This window comes from Sceloporus undulatus, chromosome 2, assembly GCF_019175285.1.
Source record: "Sceloporus undulatus isolate JIND9_A2432 ecotype Alabama chromosome 2, SceUnd_v1.1, whole genome shotgun sequence".
In the NCBI taxonomy this organism is placed as follows: domain Eukaryota; kingdom Metazoa; phylum Chordata; class Lepidosauria; order Squamata; family Phrynosomatidae; genus Sceloporus; species Sceloporus undulatus.
This window is the reverse complement of record NC_056523.1, coordinates 149,034,506-149,056,890: the sequence shown is the minus strand read 5'-3', so window position 1 is coordinate 149,056,890 and position 22,385 is coordinate 149,034,506. Positions and strand designations below refer to the sequence as shown.

The window sequence follows — 22,385 nt, the reverse complement described above, 5'->3', positions numbered from 1 at the left end:
ATAACATGTTGTTACACTTTAGATACCAAACATGATAATATATTTTTTACTTACAAAGGAAGCTGTCAGGCCTTTTCAAGCTGATAAGGGCTGGGATTTAAATGCTGTGTGTTTTAAATTTTAAGTTTTCTATTTTTGACATGTTACATTTTAATTCATAACTGTTTTAGCTTTTAAAATTGTTTATTTTTTAAGTTTTGTGTTTATACATTGTACTGTTTTAAATTGTATTGTTTTTAAATTTGATGTTAGCCGCTTTGAGTCTCTATGTTGGGAGAAAGGCAGATATAATAAACTAAACTAAACTAAATTAAACTAAAATGAGAGAATCACCCAGGGTCATCAACAGCTCCGTTATGTTTCTACCCAATCTGCACTCACTGGCTAAAGTGATCACCTCAAGAGTCACCCTCTTAGACTATATACACTGCTTCCTAAGTCAAGTCCTACAAATAATCTGTCCTTAAACTTACTCTTTTTTCTTCTGAGACTTTTCTTGGGCTAGTTCTTCTCTCTCAGGTTCACGTTGCAGCTGGTTTTTGGTGAGGAACAACACATGCTGAGTTTCCCGCTCCATGCGGTTCACATAAGAAGCTTCTGCCTCCCTTTCATGCCTCCTGAATTTCGGCACAGGTATGTCACCTTCTGATATATCAGGCCATTGTTTGTTCACTGAGACAAGAGCACAGACAATTATAGCCTCATTCCGTCAAGCAATATTCAGGAGGAGCGACAGAAAGACCTCTAACCACTCTCTACTCTTTAGCCTGGCTTTCTGGAAAACAAACATCCCTAGCTGAGCAAGCACAGTTGCCATCTGACAGTGGTCTAATACATCAAACAATTTCTGAGACCTGTGGCACACAACTGTATTATATACTTCCAGTCAAATTTTTCCAGGTCAAGAATATCATTTTTAAAAAACATGATAAAAATCAAATGTAGGATTAAATTACATCTGGTTTTGTTAACTTCAGCTTGTTATTAGACATATTTTGTTATTATGAAGTCTCTTATAGAAAGCAAAAATGATTCATAATGCAGTGGTCTGCACAGGAGAAGTATATTCTATACTATCACTATCTGACCATCCTTTGTACTCCTTCTCTAAGATAATTTTATTAAAGTGGACACTGCAAAAATTATGTGCATGTACGTATATGCATAAATATTACTATGGCAAAAGGATACTCTGTAATGCATATTGAAAAAAATGGCTAGAGATTATTTTTTACCTATTTTCATTTTCTTCTTGCTCTTGGGGTTCTTCAGTTCCTCATGACTCTTCATAATTTCCCGCAAGCGATATGGAATTTCTTGCTCATCCGGGCATTTTGGTTTTGAGTTGATTTTCTTCATTTGGCTAAAAAAAATTTTAAAAAAAAATCTGTAAAGGACCTACAAATTTTCACATCAGACATGCAAGTAGCACTAACAAGTAGCACACACATGTTGGTAGCAGAAGTGTGCCCTGAATCTACAGTCAGCTCCAGTTAGAGGGTATGAGAGTTTCCCCAACCTGGTGCTTTCCAGGCTGGTTGAACTAGATTACAGTGATGGTGAACCTTTTACAGACCAAGTGCCCAAACTGCAACCCAAAACCCACTTATTATCACTAAATGCCACGTTCCTCTGGCTTTCTAGTAACAAACTCTGTTGAAGTCTGTGCTGGGGGTGACAGAGCATGTGCCCACAGAGAGGGCTCTGAACGCCACCTTTGGCATGTGTGCCATAGGTTCGCCACCATTGAACTAGAAGTTCCATCATCCCCAGCAAGCATGGTTATGCTAACTGGCGATAAACCTGGACCTAGACCAATACACGTGGAAACTCATAGGCTGGGGAAGGAGAAGTTAAAAGCAGCTTGATGTTGTTATGATGTGCCTTCAAATTGTTTCCAATTTATGGCGACCCCACAGTGAACCTATCACAGAGTTTTTGTGATGGGATTTGTTCAGATGGGATTTGCCTTTGTCTTCCTCCGATGCTAAGAGAGTGTGACTGGGCCAAAGTAACTAATCCTAATCCTAGTCCTAATCCAACACTCAAATCATAACATCATGCTGGCTTCAATAGGGAACTTACCCATTACTAGGGTCAGCATGCAGACGACACTTTTCTTTTCTACTTTCATAACATGCTCTGTACTGGATTTTCAAGGGTTTCAGCACAAGGACAGAACAGCTGCTTAAAGCAGCAGACCCACATTAGTCTCAAGCACTAATACAGCCATTCCAACATTAAAGTGAAAATTATTTTATTCAACAGTTTTACAACACAGGCTGATGAAATGGGACTGAGAAATGATGGCTTGGCCCAAGACCATCCAACTGGTCTACAAATATGCCACTAAACTGAACCTGAGCCTAAACCAAGCTCTCAAAGCATAAAAACAAGGTCAGTAAAAAGGAGCATCTTCAGCCTCCTTTCCAGTGCAGCCAGCAAAACCAGAAGTGCCAGAATATGCCTGGTCATTAGTCAACATGAATTGCTACATGGTCCCTGTTTCAGCCCGATTTAAATGCTTTTGCACTGATCTTTGCTCATGCACAGTTACTGTATACACGCATGTATAGGTCTAGAAAAACGGACTCGACCTATCCATGGGTCAATGTAGGTACTGTACTTTAACTCTCATTTAAAAAAGGAACCAAGTCCTGGTGAAAGGCAAGAGTGTCATCTGCTCTGGAATCACTGAAATGCCTCTATTTTCTTATCTAGTATGAGCACAAACAGTTATGCCTGCTGGAATTTTGTACGTCTTTGGCATTGTTTTCTTTTGCTTCATCCTTTATATCCTTTGTTAGATGCCCCTAAGTTTCACCCTCAATTTATCATATCAAAACCCATAATTTTGGTTGCAAAACTTGCCCTCAGCTTATACATGAGTTGACATACACTCAAGTATATACAGTAATTGTAAATAGGCTGCCCTGCCAGACATTGGTGGCTCTTGCCTATGTGAGACATTCACAACATGCAAAGAGAAATTGAAACTTTTCCCCAGCATGAAGGTGGTATTGGACTATGACTCTAGAGATCAGGGTTTGAATCCCAACTTGACCATGAAAACCACTGGCTGACCTTGGGCAAGTCACACTCTCTCAGTCTCAGGGGCAAGCAATGGCAAACCTCCTCTGAACAAATCTTGCCAAGAAAACCTCACAATAGGTTTGCCTTACGATTGCAATAAATTAAAAATGAATTGGAGACACACAAAAACAACAAATTAGGGAGGGGGGGAAATAACATCCCTGTATGTTTCCCTAGGTTAGCTTCTTGGGCTGGGATAAAGAGGAAAATGACCAGATTATTAATCCCAAAGCTGTATTATGGAAAAGGGATATCCCACATCAGCAACCATTTATTTCTTACCTGCCTCTCCTCATGGACTGAGGTGGCAAATAATAACAAATAACAATTAACAACATCAGTTAAAACATGCAACAGTGTTAGAAGGATAAATAAGACATACACATTTTAAAGCAATCTACATCTAAAATTCAATATCTTAATTCACAATGTAAAATTATCTGTGCCAGCCTGATGGACCTTAGACACTGGTCTTCAAAGTTGTTTTAAATTCGGAGAGCCTCTTCAGCCCTGGAATCTCTTTTGGAGGGTCATTTCGGTCTGGGAGCGGCTGAGGAGAGAGACAACCTAGTCCTGGCTGAGTACATTATATTATAGTACATGGAGTAGATGGCATTTTAATTTATAACTGTTTTAATTGATAAAATCTTTGTTTTTTAGTTTTATATTTATGTACTTAGTATTGTTTTTTAAATTGCATTGTCTTATTCTTGCTCACCGCCTTGAGTACCTATGTTGGGAGAAAGGTGGGCTATAAGGAAATATAATAACAATAATAACAACAACAACAAATGTCCTCCAGTGTGCCAGGCGGAGGCGATGGGAGCAGGCAATCCTGTCTAGTGAGTCTACTACGTTCAGTGTCGTATGTTCACTCCTGGTTGCCCCAGTAATCACATCCCCTGTAGAAATGACCCAGTTGGTGGCCGCTTTAACTGCCCTGGCTCAGTGCTAGGGAATTCTGGGAACTGTAGTTCATCGTGGCACCAGAGCGCTCTCTGGCAGAGAAGGCTAAATGTCTACAGTTCCCAGCATTCCCTAGCACTGAGCGGAGGCAGTTAAAGCGGCCTCCAACTGGGATTATTTCTGCAGTGGGTTCATGGGAAGAAGGGCGCGTCTACACTGTTTGGGCCCCACCTTTACTGCCATGGCTCCATCCTATGGAATCCTGGGATGTGAAGTTTTGTGAGGCACTAAACTAAAGCCCTTGTAAAACTACAGATCCCAAGGAGTGCCAAACTGCATTATCTCCACAGTGCGGATGCGCCCTGGGAAGAGCCATAGGCGGGGAACTCACCGCGACGGAGGCGCCCTTGGGACCCTTCTCTCCGCTTTCCCCATCTCTCCCCAAGACAGGCACCGTCCACGTGCGGGGACTCCACTTCCTGGTCACCGTCCAATCAGAGAAGAGCTTTTCTTTTCTCTTGCCCCGCCTCCTTGCTCAGGTTCCATATTGGGAGGTCTCACTCCTTTTCCCTCTTCGAAGGGTTCGCTTGGCCACGCCCCTTCCCGCGGCGATTGGACGGCGGAGGTGTCAGTGTAGGTTGGGAGGCGGGCGGTGCGCGCGCGCGTTGGGGGAGATAGTCGTGAGGTTGGCCTCTGCCGCCGAGATGTCGTTGCTGCTCTCGCGCGCGGTCAGTCGCGGCCGTTGGGGTCTCGGGGCGGGGCCTCCTCGGGGCGTGGCATCCCCCGGGCAGGTGAGCGTTTGGCAGTTTGAATTCAGCCAATGGGATTAAGCCTCAGACTGATGGGTGGGCGGGGCGTAGAGGAGGGGTCGCGCCTTCAAGGCCAGCCAAGTTGTTCAGTTCACCTTTCCTCAGAGGAGTGTTTGGTTCAAGCTAACCATCTTTAAACCATGGTTTAAACTTGGTTTGAACCAAATGACTTTTGAACATCCTATTTTGGGTGAAACAGCGAGATATCAAAACAGTATTAAATAAATATTATATAATAAATAATAAATATTTTTAAAACTATATTTAAAATGCTCCTGGTTTTTAAAACTGATTACTGTATTTGTATTGTTGTTAACTGCCCTCAAGTGGCCCCAACTCAAGGTGACCCTGAGGATGAGAGAGCTCCACATCCCCCTGTCCTCCACTGCTTTGTTCAATAATAATAATAATAATAATAATAGTCTCCTGATTCTCCAGAAAGACCGAAGCGGCCAACAATGAAACATCCATAAAATACATTAAGCATACATTAAATGCCTCATTGTTCATTGTCACAGGCTCCTGCCCCTGGCTTCCCTTATTGAGTCTAACCATCATTTAACATGAGTAATTTTATGTGATTTTATAATATATTTTAATGTTATATGATTTTTATATATAGACATTTTGTTTGAATTTTATAATAATTTTAAAGGTTTTTATCTGTGACCCGCCTACGGTCCCTGCGGGGAGAAAGGCAAGATATAAAGGGAATAAATAAATGATAAATAAATTGGATATAAATGAAATAAATAAAAATAAATCTGGCATATGGTCTTCCTCTTCTTCTGCCGCCCTCCACCTTTCACAGCATTATTGTCTTTTCCAGTTATTCACTTCTTCTGCAAATAGGACAGCATCCATGTCATCATCTTGGCTTCGAGATAGAGATCAAGAGATTTGTTTGTCCTTTTGGCTGTCCATGGTATCCTCAGCACTCTTCTCCACCCGCAGATCTCAAATGTGTTGCTTTTCCTCCTACCTGCTTTCTTCACTGTCCCTCTCTCACATCCATGCATGGTGATGGGGAATACAGAGTTTTGGACAATTCCTTAGTGCTCAGATGCATGGAGACTCAAGTCTACAAAAGCTCATATTACCAGCTTCTCTCTTTCATTAGTTTGAAAGGTGCTACAGCATTCCTTTGCACATATTATTTTTTTTTTTAAATTGACTAATATCACTAGTTTCCAACCCTTTTACTGGGACATTAATGACTGTCTGAATTTCAACATTTTAACTTGAACAATGTGAAGTCAAAGGCTTTAATGAAGTTGTCAAAGTGTTTGTGGATTTCTCAGAAGATGCCAGCCACAGATGCTGGCGAAACATCAGGAATAAACTCTTCTAGAACATGGCCACATAGCCTGAAAAACCCACAAAAAACTATTAACTTGAACAGTTTATTGGCAGTTGTTCATTGTTAGACCAGCGTCAGTTGCTTCTTTTAAATTGTTTTATTTTACAGTCAAGAAATGCCATTCAGAAACAAATCCTTCTGTTAACACAAGTTCAACCTAAACAACTTGCTTTAAAAAAGCAGTTTTTAAAAGAATGATTATTATTTAAGCTAGTGACATCAGAACTGCATTTTGCTACTTGATTTTCTGATTTAGCCCAATATTGGTATAGTCCTACACATTGATGCAAAACACAGACACACAAACTAGTTTAAACCCCAAATCCAGGTTTAAAAAGTCCTGTTTTGTTGTCGTTTTGTCTTGTTTTTTAAACTCCTCCCTCCCAACCCTGGAAGGAAGGCCCCCAGTCACCACCCATCTCCAAGGATGATGGTCAGAGCTTGGAAACTTTACCTTTCTGGGCTACATCCGTACTGCAGAAATAATCCAGGTTGACACTGTTTTAACTGCCATGTTGGTTCATAAGAAAAAAAAATACACCATCTATAATATGATATCTTTATAAGAACCAATCAAAAGTCAAACAATGTTTCTAGCATTCTTGGAGCTAATTGAGTCCCATTTTCGGGGAAATGCAGGATATACATCAAGATGATCATGATGATTTTGTCCTTGTAGGTTTCAGTGCATGGTTTGTGTGTTTTATTTGGGTCTTACTCTAGGAGAAAGGTGGCATATAAAATAAATAAATACATAAAATTATGTACCATGCAACTTTAGACAATATAGAAGCAATAATACTGCTGATAATGATGCTTATACAGCATTAATGTGCTGATGACATTGTCCATCCACCTCAGTTCAGACTGCTTTTAATCCTTCCTCACATAGGATGTTCTGCCATAATCAACTAATCAGTTTCCTGCAACAAGATATAGTAATGGTCAGTAGTTTAATTGGTGTTTAAAGAGGACTAGCATAAGCAAATTCATGGAGCATAAGGCCATCGGTGACTACTAGTCACAGTGGTTGTGCATTGCCTCTGTGCTTACCATTAGTATTATGATGAATACCAGTTCCTAAGCAACAAGACTGCCTTCCTGCCTGGCTGGCTGGTGTGGGAAAGAAGATGGTGGGCTAAGAATGTCCTCTCTGCAGTGGCCACTAGCCCTCATAGATGATGGAGCCATAAAGGGCTTCTTTGCACTATCACAAATTAAAGTGGATTCTAAATATACGAAATTCATTTTTTTTTTTAAAAATGCCCATCTAAGATCCAAAACACACTGCAGAAATAATCTAGTTTGAGAACGCTTTAACGGCCTTGGCTCAGTGCTAGGGAATACTGGGAATTGTAGTTTGTAGTGGCACCAGAGCTCTCTGACAGAGAAGGCTAAATGGCTCACAAAACTACAGTTCCCAGGATTCCCTAGCATTGAGCCACAGCAGTCAAAGTGGTGTCAAACTAGATTATTTCTGCAGTGTGTTTTGGACCTAAAATGACCTAAAATTGTCTCTTTTAAATAATAAAACAAAGGGAGACACAGCAAGAGATATGTCATGATTTCACCAGGACCTGGTAGATTTTAGCTCTTGGAGACTATGGGGGAAATTACTTATTGACATTCACAGTTGCTTCCATGGCACAGACGGACCCAATGAAAGAACCTAAAGTCTGCTGAAACCAAGATCCTGGTCTTTTGAAATGGGTTTTTAAAACCTGCCTACATGTGATATGTGGCTGATGAGTTTTATCCGCTGGTATTTTGTATGGAGATGGGGAGCTTTTGACCCTCCAGATGTCTTCAGTGCCATCTTCCAGAAGTTCAAGCTAGCATGGGAAACAGCATGGAATAGTGGGACTTCTAGAAAAACAAATCTTCTCTACCCCTGTTTTAGTCATCTTTGATAGCTTTATTATTGTATCACATTGTTTTTTGTTATTCTCATAAAAGTATTGTGTTGAAAGTTGCATTACAACTTTTGGGAATAAATGAAATCTGACAAGCCAGTTCCTGGACTGGTTTGACTTCTGGAGAGAGGAGAGGAAATATAGCACTGGAATGTAATACTGTTTTTGTTCTTGCCAGGAGTGCTTTTATCTGTACAAGCATCCCCAGGATAGCAGTGCTACAGTGTCCTTGCTCCTGGACAGATCCTGTCACAAGAGGTTAGTGACCATGTGGCAGCTCCCTGCAATGCTTATCAAGAGTGGACAACGTCATATCCATGCAGATGACAAGGATGATGTCTCCCAAAATGCTGCTTCCCCGATGGACAAAGAGTCTGACTCTCAAGAGGAGCCCGTTTCTCCAGAGGTTATGGAGGATCCTCTTTTGGCCATACCTTCCACACTCGCCCCTCCCACAAACTGTTGTATGAGTGGATGCCACAACTGTGTGTGGATTGCATATGCTGAAGAACTGCTGAAGTATTACAAAGATGGTGGAGATGAGGCATTAGCAGCTGTGGAGAAACACATAGAGGATGAGAATATAAAAATGTTCTTAAAGATGGAAATCAAATTCCGTATGAAGAAAGAGTGAAGCATTTTGGATTTGCAGTAACGAAAGACTAAATATCTTTAGCTGGCATAATTACATACCTCACATAGTGGTCTCAGGTCGCAGTAGGCTCACAAGGAAAAGATATCTTAATTATTTATGGCAGAGAAGGAGAACCTTGAGTCCTCCAGATATTGCTGACTTCAGCCCTCAGAAGCACAGCCAATGGTAAGGGATGACGGAAGATGGAGTGGGAACTTTTCACCCACCAGATATTTTGAACTACAGCTTCCACAATCTTTTATTATCAGTAGTGCTGGCTAGGTTTTCTGGGCACTGAGGTCCAAAATATTGGAAGGGCCAAAGATCTCCTACCTTTGATATATTGTCATTCTGAAGGCGACAGTGTTGTTTTATTTATTAGTTCTAGAGTTCTCAAGCTTATTGCTGTAATGCACTGATGAGGGCCATAACATATACTTTTTATCCTACTGTGCTATTATTAACTGTACTGTTTTAAGAAATTTTTTTTTGCCCTGAGGCATTTTGGTCTCATGGAAGGGGATAAGTTATTGCTAAGAAGTCCTGATTTGAGTGGAGCAATCAAAGTCAGGTCAGTTCTTCCAGAGCTGCATATTTATTAATTAAAATTATATCCTGACTTTTTTCAGGAGAATATGTAGTACTGTCAATGGCACTCCCAGGAGATTTCCTATCCAGGTACTGAACAGACCCAAGCCTGCTAAGCTTCAGGAAGATAGTTGTATCATGTGCCTTTGGACAACAACAAATTCAGTAGAGAAAGAGAAACATTCCTGTGCCAAAGTTCAGTGCATATCTATTTGGGCACAAGTCCATTTGAACTGTGCCAGTCACTTCTGAGTAAACATGAAGAGATCACACTGTAGCTGAGTCAGTTACTTGGTCCTATTAGCCTAGAGCAGGCATGTGAGGGCCTTCTGGAAGTTGAGTTTCATGACTGAGCAGAGATCTGAATCTGAGTTTCCTACATCTTAACTACTGTGCTAACTGGCAAAAATGACAAATCTGTGCCCTGAAGAGCTTACCATCAAAGTGGTTCTATTTATAAACATCTGCATGTTATTTATAATAAAAATAAATAATACCATACTTGTTTCTCATCACTGAATTTCCAGTAAGTCTTTAAAAAATAGCAATATTTCTATATTATAATGGGAAAAGCTAAGAGATGCAAAAGCTACTAGGCCTGAGAGTGGATTTAGAACACCAATAGGACCATCAATATGATATTTATATTGCACTTTGGACTGTTCAAAGCATTTAGCTCTTTGGACTGTTCAAACATGTATCATACATTGTTTCAGTAATGCTTAGTCTACATTATAATATAAACCAAGGATGGGATATAGAAATGAATAGCTTCCAGTGTTCTCTGCTTTCTCCCAGAGATGACTGGGAAAGCTGGAGGCAGATTATGTTCTTGCATCAAATGTGCTGGCAACATTTGTACAGGTGCCCCGTAGAACTGAAGGGCTTCTGCTAACTTCTGGGGGATAAAGAGAAATAATACTAAATGTGTACCCCTTTAGCCTGAAAGCAGAACTTGGGGCTGTTTCTTGTTTGTACTACAATTTACAGAATCCCTTAGCCAGTATGACCACTAGCTATGCTGGCTGGAGATTTCTGGAAGTTGTAGCTCAAAAAAAGCTAACCCTTTTCCCAGTGTGGCCCAAAAAAGAATCAGATGCCAAAAACCAAATGGATGGATGGATGGATGGATGGGGAGGTCCTTTTAGTGCAACACAAGGAGAGCAGGATGGAGATCTTGTGGCAGAAATGCCAACTAACTGGGGAGGTGGGGGGATTGACTAGGCTGGTTTTTGCCTTTTAGCAGAGGGATAGGGAAAATGTAGCCTCCCAGATATTGCTGGATTATAGCTCCCAGCATTCCTAGTCAATTCAACTTTGGGAGTTTCAATTTAACATTATCTTTTCCATCCCTGCTTTAGCAACAACGTGATCATCAGACATCAGCAGGTGAAATTTGTTACCAAAAACACAGAGGCATTGTCGCCTCCCTTTATCTGTCTCGGTCATGCTGCTGTTGAAATTACCACTTGAAAAGTTGGCAAGACTACTGGATCCAGGAAATATACAAAGAGCAAAAGGCAAAGTTAATAATAAATAATAGTAAATCTGAGGAATTAGAAATAAAACGAGGTACAAGACAAGGCTGCCCTTTATCACCATCGCTATTTATTTTTGTATTGGAAATGTTAAATAATAGGATAAGATTGGAGGAACGGATTCAAGGTTTGAAAATTAAGAAAACGGAGTATAAAATGAGGTTATTCGCCGATGATGTGGTTTATATTCTGGAAAACCCCTGTAATAGTATCGAAACCCTAATTAGTCTTGTACAAGAATTTGAAAAAGCTTCTGGTCTTAAGGTGAATAAGGACAAAACCAATATGCTGACGAAAAATATGGACAACGCAGCCATCAAGTACTTGGAAGAACATTCGGGGTTCAAAATAGGGAAAAAAGTGAAGTACTTGGGAATAACTATAACCAATAGAAACACAGACTTATTTCACAACAATTACGAAGAAATGTGGAGGAACATTAAACAAGATCTTGTTAAATGGAGGAATATTGAACTATCTCTTTTGGGGAAGATAGCGGTTATTCAAATGAGTGTGCTTCCTAAAATTTTGTTTATGTTCCAAACCATTCCGATTTTACATTCCTTTAAACCTCTAGATATGTGGCAAAATGACATAATGAAATTTATTTGGAACAAAAAGAAGGCTAGAATTGGAAAGAAAATAATGTGTGATGAGAAAGGTAGAGGGGGTCTGGGACTACCAAATTTGAAAATTTATTATTACGCATCCGTATTGTTGTGGTTAATGGAATGGATCTTACTAGAAAATGAGTACATATTAAATCTAGAAGGAGATGGATTAAGATTTGGATTTCATGGTTATTTATTTTACAATAAAGACAAAATACATAAAGAATGTAAAAATCACATTATTATCAGATCAATGTTAAAGGTGTGGGATAAATTAAAATTGAGACTGTGTAATCAAATTGTCCATAGTTGCTCTCCACACGAAGCTCTATTTGGGAGGGAAGGTATACCAAAGAAAAAATGGTTAAGATATGCAGATCTTATTAATATAACAAAGAATTTGACAGAATTTAAAACAATGGAAGAGTTACAAAGCTCAGGCATTTCATGTCATTGGTATCTGTACTTGCAACTAAAAGAAAGATGGAAAATTGATAAGCAACAGCCAGGTATTTGTAACAAGAGAAATGAATGGGAAGAGATAATGGGGAAAGGAAAGAAGAATGCTATTACTAAATTTTATAAAATGATTTTGAGTTGGGATACGGAGGAGGAGGTGATTAGACGAAGCATGATCCTATGGGCACAGAACGTAGGCCATAGTATAGCATATAAAAAATGGGAGAATATTTGGACTAAAGGCCTTAAATATACTAGTAATCAGAACTTAAAGGAAAACATATACAAAATGACATATAGATGGCATCTCTCCCCACAGAGAATTTCCTTAATGTTTAAAGGTAGCAAACCAGACTGTTGGAAGTGTCTTAAAGCGATAGGATCTTATTACCACGTATGGTGGACATGTACTATGGCAAAGAAATATTGGCTAAAAGTACATAATATTATAATTAAAGAGTTAAACATCCAAATTTCCTTTCTCCCAGAAACATATCTACTTGGCATGATTGACTCAGAATTGCAGAAACAACATGGTAAATTAATTTTTTATCTTCTTACATGTGCAAGGATTGTGTACGCTACTTTTTGGAAATCAGACCAGATCCCATCCATGGAAAAATGGCTAATGAAAGTATTTGAAATGGCAGAAATGGATAAGATGACCTGTTGGATGAGGGAAAAAAATGAAGAATTTACTAAAAAAGAGTGGGAACCTTTTTATACATTCATAGAAAGAAAATGGAAAAATACTCTGGTCCTAAGATAATCGTATAATATCAAATTTAGTAGGTGGTGAGAAACAAAATGTAATAGTTTAGGAAATTAGATCTTAATTTGAACTCAAGTCTTCAATTCATAAACGTATATAGTGCAATGTAACCGAACTCTCCTACAATTTAATTTAAAGAGAAGACCATTAAGAATCAAATACTAAAGGGTATGCTTCATATATTTTGTATTATTATATGTTCATATGGATTTACTTGCTTGAATTAAATTACAGGGTAAAAGACTGTTCAAAGACTTCTAGGATAAGAAATTTATGACTGTAAATTGGATTGAACTACTTGTGAACTTAGCGAAGGAAACATTTAAGCTACAAGTAAGATAAAAACAATGGAAAATTGACACATTGTATAGAAACTCAAACAGTTGGAAGGTATAGTTTATGTTAACTGTGTTTTAGTAATGTTTAATGTAGCGAGGAGGGGAGTGAGGAATAAACTGTCTAGGTATGTGGATGTCAAATGTATTGTTATTGTAATTATATGTGGTCTTTGTCTTTGTAATTGTTTTTCTTTGTACTTGTCAAATATTTTCAAAATATCAATAATAAAAAAAAAAAAAGAAAAGAAAAGTTGGCAAGACTAGAGAGAAGAAATAATCTATTTGGCTGTAAATTAAAGGTTAAACTACCTTTTTTCTCCTCTTTAAAATTACTGGAACTGTTTCAAAGCTTGGTAGAGAACTTGTTTCAAAGCTTGGTACAAAACTTGTGCACAGCGTTGTATAAGTTGAGTTTCCCTTATCCAGAAATCTGAAAACCACAATATTTCAAAAACCAAAACTTTTTTCATGGGTGGCCGAGATAGTGACAGCTTTGTTTTCTGTTGGTTCAAAGCAGAAAACTTGGTTTTATCCACAAAATTATTTAAAATATCATATAAAATTACTTTCAGGCCATATGTGTGTGAATAGGAAACATGAATGAATTTTAATATGCAAAGGAATCTTGTAGCAGCTTTGAGACTAAAAGAAAGAAGCTGGTAGCATGAACTTTCATGGACTTGAGCCTACTTCCTTTGATGCATCTCTCAGACTAACACAGCTATGTCTTTTAATAAATGAATTTTGTGTATAAACTTGGGTCCCATCTCCAAGATATTTCATTATGTACGTATATGCAAATACAAGTATTTCAAAATCCAAAAAAAATAAAAAATTCCAAAACACCTCTAGGCCTAAGCATTTTGAATAAGGGACACTCAATTTGTATTCCCTCTGAGCTCTTATAGAAATGCAAGTGACTATCCATATCCTTTGCTGCCTGCTAGAACAATAGATCCATTTCTAACCCTTTGCTCTAAGCAATTCTGAGACACTCTAATCTCAGGTCACTTTAATGGAACTGCTGAATCTTCTGTTAATTACAGCTATCAATATTTCAGCAAATAGGATTAAGCTATCCTAGTTATGTGTTGAATGTACCTAGGTTGATGACTTTGTGTATGGAAGAAATATTTAACATTTGCTTGTTTTATCTGGTTCTATATAAAACTGGTGTACAAAATTTTGTAGCTAGGGATGTTAAAAACAACTGAAAAAATTGAATAGCTGGTGATTAAAGGGAAGTGGTGTGTACTTCATCTCAAACCCTTCTGGGCTACCTCAAGAAGTCCAACTGCTGGCCATAACTTCCTACAGTTATCCCAACAGATCACTGCACATCTTTCTAGACATCTTTTTATTTCACAGACATGCACTGGCACTATATTTCTGTGCTGGGTGCTTCTCCCTTCTTTACACTGAGCCTTTCGTATGTACAGCTGCTTTTGCTTTAATGTGAGCTGGGTACAGTGTAGATATAAATGTGTATACAGTAGAGTGAGGTTATAACAGTTTTAGAGTATTATATTGTAATATTTTTTTAAGAAACCTGTGCTACTTAAAGCACTTACAGTTACAGGTGTATTATGATGTGAGCTTTCACAGACAAGTCTACTTCATCAGATTCAGGAAGTTTTATCCCAAGCTGTCATGCATACATGCACATGCTGATGGAAACTGTAAGCAATTAAGGCAAGCAGCCAAGAGAGTTAGTTTAAGGGTGACCACTCACAAGGTAGTATTGATAACATAAATATCCAGGCCTTGCTTAGCTAATTAATACTAACAATAACCTGATGCAGGACATGGATCATGTAATAAAAACCTGTTATCTCAATTCAGGCCACAGATGAATGAACAGAATTTCTCAATAAATTGTAATTCGTCAGTTTTCATGCTACAGTTGCTTTTTGAAGTTAATTTGTTCCAGAAGGGGCGTTTTAAGGTCAGTAGCAGAGTATCTTTGGATGCTGAAATGTTCCTCTATTTTTGACTAACACGGCTACCCCTGTGGAAATTGTTGACCCAGGAGTATTCAGCCCTTCAAACTACACAGGACTTCATAAGTCACACATAGCGATATTAAAAATAGCAGTTGTATTAGTCTCTTGCAGCATAAAAGCAAGTCAGTGAGAGGAAGCAGGGCAGGCGAAGGCATGTAGCAGTACCTTGAAGACTAATTGGTTTTTTAGCGTAAGCTTTAGTGGATATAAACCTACTTCCTCAGGCACTCTGTACTATATCTGAAGAAGTGGTTTTATGTCCATGAAAGATCATGCTAAAATAAAAACCAGTTAGTATTTAAAAGGCTACTTCATTCCTTTTCCCCTCCTTTCTTACTTTGTATAGCGATACAACACTGTGAAAATGAAACTTTCTATAGGTTCTAGAAACAACAGAGACAGATGTTTAACCTATTACAGTAATGTTGAAATATTTTCCCCATATTTATACTCCAAAGCCCTTCACTGATCCTGGATACATAGATAATAAACAATATACCTATCGTTGAAAATGACATTGGATTAAAAACAAGTCATAATCCTATTATGAAAAGCACAATAAATCTAGCAAGCCCTTTCTAGCTTTCAGAGCTTCTGCAAGTGACACTGGTCGTTGTTAAGGGGTGCGACTGTTACATACGAGTGAATTACCTATATCTGGTAAGTAAAAATTTCCTTAAGTTTTTACTAGGCTTATCATTCATAGTTTTATTCCACAACTACTTAGATTTTACTCTCACCTGGGTCCATGTGGGGCTGTGTCCCCAAAAGGTTATAACTGGTTCCAGGAAGGCTCTTATACATGCAAAGGATCATGTGTTTTATATAAATGCTTGCTCAGCCATGTAAAGTCACCAGCTAGCTCTGGACCATCTCTCAGTGAACCTCTCTTATATGGTTGCTGTTAGGCTAGTTTAATTGAACCCAATGGGCCTGCCAATTGAAAATATGTTTTAGCTTTGGGCTGCAAAAATTATATAGTTATTTATAGCCTGAGAAAAATTAAGACAGTAACTAAAACAATGACATTAATGGATCCTGGAGCATAGAAGACATGATTCATTTAAAAGAATCAGTAATGAGTTTAATTGAAGCACGTGTTTAACAGTATTTGTAATAGAGCTAAACCATGATTTTAAAAATGTCTTGTGTTTTTAAGTAACACAAAGCAAAGTTCTCAAAATGACAATTATGGGGAGAAAGCGATCTTTATTTCAATTGCCAGAAAGCCTGGGGTATCTTATTTCCTGGTCTGTGTGTTTCAAGCTGAAGGGCGTGAGCACTGCTGAGTCTGAGAACAATAGTTCTGACCTTTTCATAAAGGAAGATGCAGCAATGGCACCCTCAGTTCTTTCCAGTGTTAATCCTGTAAGCAAGGATACCTATTAGCAAAAGATTTCATAGAGGTGAAGAATATATGGAAGGGGAGGCTAATCAGATTAACCTATGTCTATGGATCAGAATGTGAAAATAAGAAATATGGTACTGGATCACATCAATAATCCATTTATTAGATCTCAGTGTGTTAGCTGGATCTCAGCCAGAAACAGATGTAGTGTTTCCCAGTAGGCCCAATCTGCTGTGGGCAAGTCTCCACAAAAACTAATTCAGTTGTGTAGTTGCCCATTGAGGTTGCGTCCCCTGTGCCCATTTTGTCTATTTTGTGATGCATGCTACCCCCATTCCCTGTTTGTGCGCCAGAGTACAAATAGTTTACAGGCAAATTTTGTATGGAGTTGTCCTAAACAACATACCAGTAGTTCTTGCATCTCTGTGCATACTGTTTGTCTCATTCTCATTTCTAAATAATGAAAGCTGAAACTGAAAGGATCGTGCAAATGTTGGTACGGTAGGAAAGGGTTTGCAAAAAGAGCCACACTTTAGGGGGGGAAACCAACACAACAAGGAAAACAACCACCACCACCAGATACCTTCTGGATGTAAAGTTGCTATCTTTGATTAAATCTGGAAATTATCTTCTATAATTTCATATAGAAGATTTGTCTTCTCTGAAACTGGAATATTCCTGTTTTGATCTCTTCTGATCATTGAAATATATCCTTAGAAATATAGGATCAGAGTCCAGCAGATGCCACCTTTCCTCTGAGCCCTGTGCTCTGATTTTTTCTGTCTTTCTCTCTCTTAGTTCCCCCCCCCCCTAACAGATTAAAGAACAAGCAGGGTTTGCCAAGGAGACATTTCCTCATTGCAGCCATGAGCCTGGAGCCTCCCAAACCAGAGATCAAGTCAGCCACCAAAGTGACTGGAGGGCCCATCACCCCTAGGAAAGGACCTGCCAAATTCAAACAGAGGCAAACTCGGCAGTTCAAGAGCAAGCCACCAAAGAAGGGCATCCAAGGGTGAGAGATGAAAAGCTCCTTAGGAGGAGTGTTTTGATTCCACCTTCCTCTGGAACCAGCTATAGGCTTGCCATATCCCGCCTGGGGGCGGGACTTTCCCAGTTTGGGGCGGGGCCACACAGTCCCGCCCCAGTTTAGCCCCTCCCCCAAGACCTCCCCCCCCAGCAAGGCCCTGGAGGCAGCTCCAGCCCTCCCTCCCCATGGCTGTGTGCCACCCTCCCCGCCTCCCTGCCTGGCTTAGCCTAGCGAGCAGGGCTTCAAGACATCTGCCACTCAGAGCTATTGCCAGCCCACTTGGTATATATGTCTTGCAAAAGGCCTGACCTTCCAGGTTACAGTGAGCAAAGAAAAAAAGGCCATCAATCGTTCCTGTTTCCCTGGGAGCCTAAATGCCTCATCTTTTCAATGTCTACCAGGTCAGTATTCTTGTAATTCTTTATCACAGGATCGTTTTTGAGGCCCTAAACACCTTTCCTTGTAATATGCAAATTTCTCCCGAAGCTGACCAATGGGAAAGAAGCAATCAGCCCTCCTCCCCTTGGGTTGGTTTTCAATGGCTTGGAAGGAAGAGATTTTGCCTTGCTTGTAAATAGGAAGGGCTTTAGGGTAGCAAAAGGCTGAAGAAATAGTTTGACCCCCCCTTAAACATCCATGGCTCAGTGCTATGGGATTCTGGGAATTGTAGTTTCTTGACAAAAGGAAGCTGAATGGTCCACAGAGGAGGCAGGGGCAGAGCCTCTTGCCAGCAGTCTTCAGTGGAAGAGAGGAGGCTGATGGTCCTGGCCACTTCCCTTGGCTCCCTTCCTCCTCCTCCTCCTCCAGCTTCTCATTCACTCTCCCTGGCTTTTCTCCCCCCCCCCCCCCCCCTCTGCACTTTGAGACCCCTTTAACTGCCAAAGCTCAATGCTCTGGAATTCTGGTGTCTGTGAGGCATTTGGCCTTCTCTGTCAGAGAGCTCTGGTGCCACAATAAACTACAATTCCCAGGATTCCATAGCACTGAGCCCTGGCAGTCCAAGCAGTGTGTTTTGGACACAGAGATCCTCCAAATGAATCCAGTCCCTAGCTTTTATATCTCTCACACACACTGCAGGAATAATAACCCACTTTGAGACTGCTTTAACTCAGTGCTAGGGAATCCTGGGAATGCTAGTGTTTGGGAGACATTGAGACTTCTCTGTCAGTGATGGCTCTGAGGCCACAATAGACTACAATTCCCAGGATTCCCCAGCACTGAGCAGTCTCAAACTGGACCATTTCCTCAGTGTGGATGCAACTGGTGAGGCATTCTGGGCACTGCAGTTCAACTACGTTTGGAGGGTTATGGGACTCCCTGTCAGAGATAGCTCTGGGGCCACAATGTACTACAATTCCCAGCATTCCCCAGCACTAACCCAGGACAGTTAAGTCACTCTCAAACTGGATTATTTCCTCAGTGTGGATGCAATTTTGGTGAGGAACTCTGGGCATTTCAGTCCAGCATTGTTTTATTTCTGCAGTGTATTTTGGACTAGAGACAAGGTGACCAGGCATCCTCCTCCTTTTCCAGGACATGTCCTCCATTTGGATCATGGCTAAGAAGCATGGATTTATAATTACATGGGTGTTTTTAGCTTTTATTTTTGGCCATGTCCTACATATTTTTGCTTGGGTGCCCTACATTTTGGGGTGAGGGCATTGGTCACCTTGGTCAGAGAGCTTTCCAGGGGTTTAACTGCCATTCTGCTGTGGTGCTGGAACAAACCATAGCATTAAGCCAAGACAGTTAAAGTGGTCTCAAACCAGATTATTTCTCCAGTGTAGATGCAGCCCAAGCCTTTTGCCTCTCTTATGCCTGAGATTTCAAAGCCCAGCCTTGGCACCACAACAAACTACAAATCCCAGGATTCCATAGGATGGAGTGATGAGAGTGAAAGCAGTGTGGCAGCAGCCTAAGTGTGCTTAATGCAGTTCTTAACATGGTGCACCTCTGGCCTACAGAGTCTCACAAGACTTTTTTGTTTAACAACTTGTACCCATTAACTCCATTTTATGTCTCCTTTATTTAGTGGGGAGGAATACAGAGAAAACAAGTCAAAATGAAGGAAAACCAAAGTCCCTTGACCAAAGGGTTTGGTTGTGGAATAAGCCTCTGAAATATGCAAGAGGCAATGTTAAAATAAAGCCATGTTCAATGCTCAAATGTGCTGTTTGAAATGGGGAGAGGGGGGTGGCCAGAAAGGGAAGTACATTTCCGTGATCTGTCTACGAATAATGTCAAAATGTCCTCCATTTTGATCATGCCTAAGAAACATGCATTTATATTAACATTTCAAAAAAAGCCTCAAATTTTTTGCGTGTCCTCCATTTTTATAAAATGTGTCCTACATTTGAAAATGTTGTCCTGCATTTGTCCTACATTTGTCCCGGTTTGGAGGTCCTCACTTATGGCAACCCTAGCTATACGTCACTTTATCCATCACTGCTACAGCCAAATCCCTGCCAGTCCAGCAGCTTCTTTCATGGAAACCTTTCAGGCCCAGAGCTCTATATGCAATGAGCAGCTTTAGAGGACCTTTATAAGGGCTGGAAAAGTTAGCTTGGCCAGATACGCTAATCCAGCCTCGTGAGTTTCTGCTCCCATGTATAATATTAACTTCCAACAGTGATTGTCCTGAGACATAGTAGGCCCTTCAGTGAAGCAACAAAAATTCCCCTTGAACCACCTACATGAGTCTCTATCAGAGGTTTTATTTCTCCTGGCTAGAGTGATGATCCCAAGTCAAGTGATGAAAATCTAGAAATTTAATAGAATACACATTCTCATTCTCTCTCCCGTTCTCTCACTCTGCAGATTTGGTGATGACATCCCTGGCATGGAAGGCTTGGGGACAGGTATGAAAGATTGTATTTTTATTTCTTTATTAAAGTATTTATATCCCACACTGTGTCCAAGGATGTCAGCGTGGATTTATGAATTTCAAGCAGTTTAAATCAGTAAGAATACAGTCATCCCTTGGTATCTGTGGACTTGCCATCTGTGGTTTCAGGCTGCCACTGGGGACAACAAGGGCTGTCCTTAATGGTGGCATGTCCACGTGCACACACCACCATTGAAGTCCTGTTGTTCCTAATGGTGGCACAGCCACATGCATGTGCCACAATTGGGGACAATGGAGCTCAAGCATCTGCAGATTTTGGTATCCATGGGGAGTCCAGAATGTATCCCTGCGGATACTAAGGGCTGACTGTCATCTAAAAGACTAAACTTCAGAGACATGGTTGTGTTAGTCTGGAATATCAGTATGCAAAAGGATCTTATTGAGCAAAAGAAGACATAGTCTACGTCCTCAAATGTAAAGACTAAAAGCATATATTAAACCATTTAACACTAAAACCAAACAATGTAAAATTATTTTAAATTGTTTTAACTGATCTCTGAACACATGTACACATATGGATAAAATCAATTAGGTCCCAAAGGTTCTAATAAAAAGCCATGTTTTGATTACTACTATCCATCTATCTAGTACATGTGTGAATTTATCCTATTAGTGAAAGATCTGCCATGACAGGTCTCAGCAAGAGCAAGTTTCTTGCAACTTTCCTCTTTCAGCACTGCCAAATCTGAATTCCATCATCTTAGCTTGGGTCCTTGTCAAGTGTAATTCCTTCTCACATGTAGCACTGTGTGAAACAGGAGTAAGGGACTAAACCAAAAAAATGGCACTCCAGTGTGCATGCTTCCTCAGTATAGCTTAGGCATTTGCATGAAGTAAAAATGATGCTACTTTTTAAAATGTTATGCTAATTCTTCACAAAATTGAAAGAATGCCCAGGATATTCTTTTTCCGTGATTGAATGACAACCTTCAATATGTGTAAATACAAAAGAGAATCTTTGTTCTCAGGCTCTCTGGGTGACATGTAAATGGCTGACCTACCTCAGCCTGTCTTGTTTCCCAAATGGCCTTGTTTGATTAACTGTGGGTTGTTTCTTGGCCTTCAACTTTCTGAACAGCCATGTCAAACTACAATTCTTTCCACTGTTTGGTAGTCTCTTTCTCTCTAACACATATGAAGTGGTTACTCAGAATTGGTTCTATTTATGATTATAATACTGTACCCTGTAATTGCTCACTGTACCAATTGTCAGAATAGGCTTTGAGGCTGAGTCCAGCTCAGCAGTGTGATGACTTTTAGCAATAAGCATCTATGAGGTACTTTGATGCTAGTCTCTCTCTCTCTCTCTTTCAGATATCACTGTGATCTGTCCATGGGAAGCCTTCAGCCACCTGGAGCTCCATGAGCTTGCACAATATGGTATCATCTAATTACAGAGAGGCCATAAATGGGGCTGCATATATAGATATATGCTTACTCTTCAGTAGGTTTTGCAAACCTGCAAAATAATCCTCCCAATAGTAATCAGCTCAACTCCAAGAAATTGCTAAAATTAAAAGAAAGTCCAAATAAACAAGGAGTAGGTTTGATTTTATACTGTATTTCCTGTAATCAACTCCTCTTCTGCTTTCAGTAAAAGTTTTCAAAAAGACACTTGTAAGACTGAGTCTTTTTGCATGTACAATGGTTCCATCATTTTACTGTGTCTATCTCTTTGTTCTTATCTATGACCTGAGCAATAAAAGGTATAAAACATGATTTCAAACAATGGATGATTTCAAACACAGAAAGCTATTCTTAAAATTCCTTAAGCTAAAGCAGAGAAATATGTGGGCAAGGAGTGAAGGTTTGGGACTAGGTCTAAAATCAATTCTTGTAGTAGCAACAAGGTGACTTTAGATTCAGAGGATGATAGGACAGGAATGATGAAGTGGAAAGCAGTAAGGTTGAAAATATGAAGATATCCCTCCTACATGGATAGAAAATAAATAGTTTTCTATAGAAAGGCTGTGGCATAGCCATGGGAATTTTCATGAATAGATTTTCATAGAAGTTAAGTGGGCACATGTGGATTGGATGATTTCTTGGGATTTTAGCCATTCCTGAAGACTTACCAAAAA

The 22,385-nt window shown here is 39.8% G+C and overlaps 2 protein-coding genes across 9 annotated transcripts in view; one reads left to right on the top strand and one right to left on the bottom strand.

Moving 5' to 3' along the window:
• CCDC137 (coiled-coil domain containing 137) overlaps positions 1 to 4,727 on the bottom strand; it is a 44,892-nt gene extending 40,165 nt beyond the window's left edge. For 2 of the 6 annotated variants that reach the window (XR_006101778.1, XM_042448100.1), the window contains exons 1-3: positions 4,391 to 4,723; positions 1,236 to 1,363; positions 474 to 672 (exon numbers count right to left, since the gene is read on the bottom strand). Coding sequence is in view for 4 of the 6 variants with exons in the window: in XM_042448100.1 (XP_042304034.1) it covers positions 474 to 672; positions 1,236 to 1,363; positions 4,391 to 4,434 (371 nt within the window). In the remaining 2 variants the exon portion in view is untranslated. Of the gene's footprint in view, positions 1 to 473; positions 673 to 1,235; positions 1,364 to 3,552; positions 4,023 to 4,390 lie in introns of those variants that run through there. The other 4 variants (XR_006101779.1, XM_042448098.1, XM_042448097.1 and 1 more) reach the window with 4 other exon arrangements.
• On the top strand, positions 4,669 to 21,810 carry PDE6G (phosphodiesterase 6G). Of its 3 annotated transcripts, XM_042448102.1 has the most exons (5): positions 4,669 to 4,790; positions 15,607 to 15,684; positions 17,171 to 17,384; positions 20,217 to 20,257; positions 21,619 to 21,810. In XM_042448102.1, exons 3-5 carry the CDS (start codon positions 17,239 to 17,241, stop codon positions 21,693 to 21,695), a joined length of 264 nt encoding a protein of 87 aa, XP_042304036.1. In that variant the 5' UTR covers positions 4,669 to 4,790; positions 15,607 to 15,684; positions 17,171 to 17,238; the 3' UTR covers positions 21,696 to 21,810. The 3 variants fall into 3 exon arrangements, 2 of the variants coding, with proteins under 2 accessions (XP_042304036.1, XP_042304035.1); XR_006101780.1 differs by lacking the exons at positions 4,669 to 4,790; positions 15,607 to 15,684; positions 17,171 to 17,384 and adding an exon at positions 17,740 to 17,800 and having other exon boundaries at positions 21,619 to 21,719; XM_042448101.1 differs by lacking the exons at positions 15,607 to 15,684; positions 17,171 to 17,384; positions 20,217 to 20,257; positions 21,619 to 21,810 and adding an exon at positions 8,260 to 10,762 and having other exon boundaries at positions 4,672 to 4,790.
• The last annotated feature ends 575 nt before the right edge of the window (positions 21,811 to 22,385 follow it).

Bases quoted from the DNA above. Each gene is read 5' to 3' on its own strand.
- PDE6G (XM_042448101.1), top strand. From the start codon at position 4,704: ATGTCGTTGCTGCTCTCGCGCGCGGTCAGTCGCGGCCGTTGGGGTCTC. The intron at 4,791-8,259 runs GTGAGCGTTTGG...TGTTCTTGCCAG, and splicing joins GCGTGGCATCCCCCGGGCAG to GAGTGCTTTTATCTGTACAA.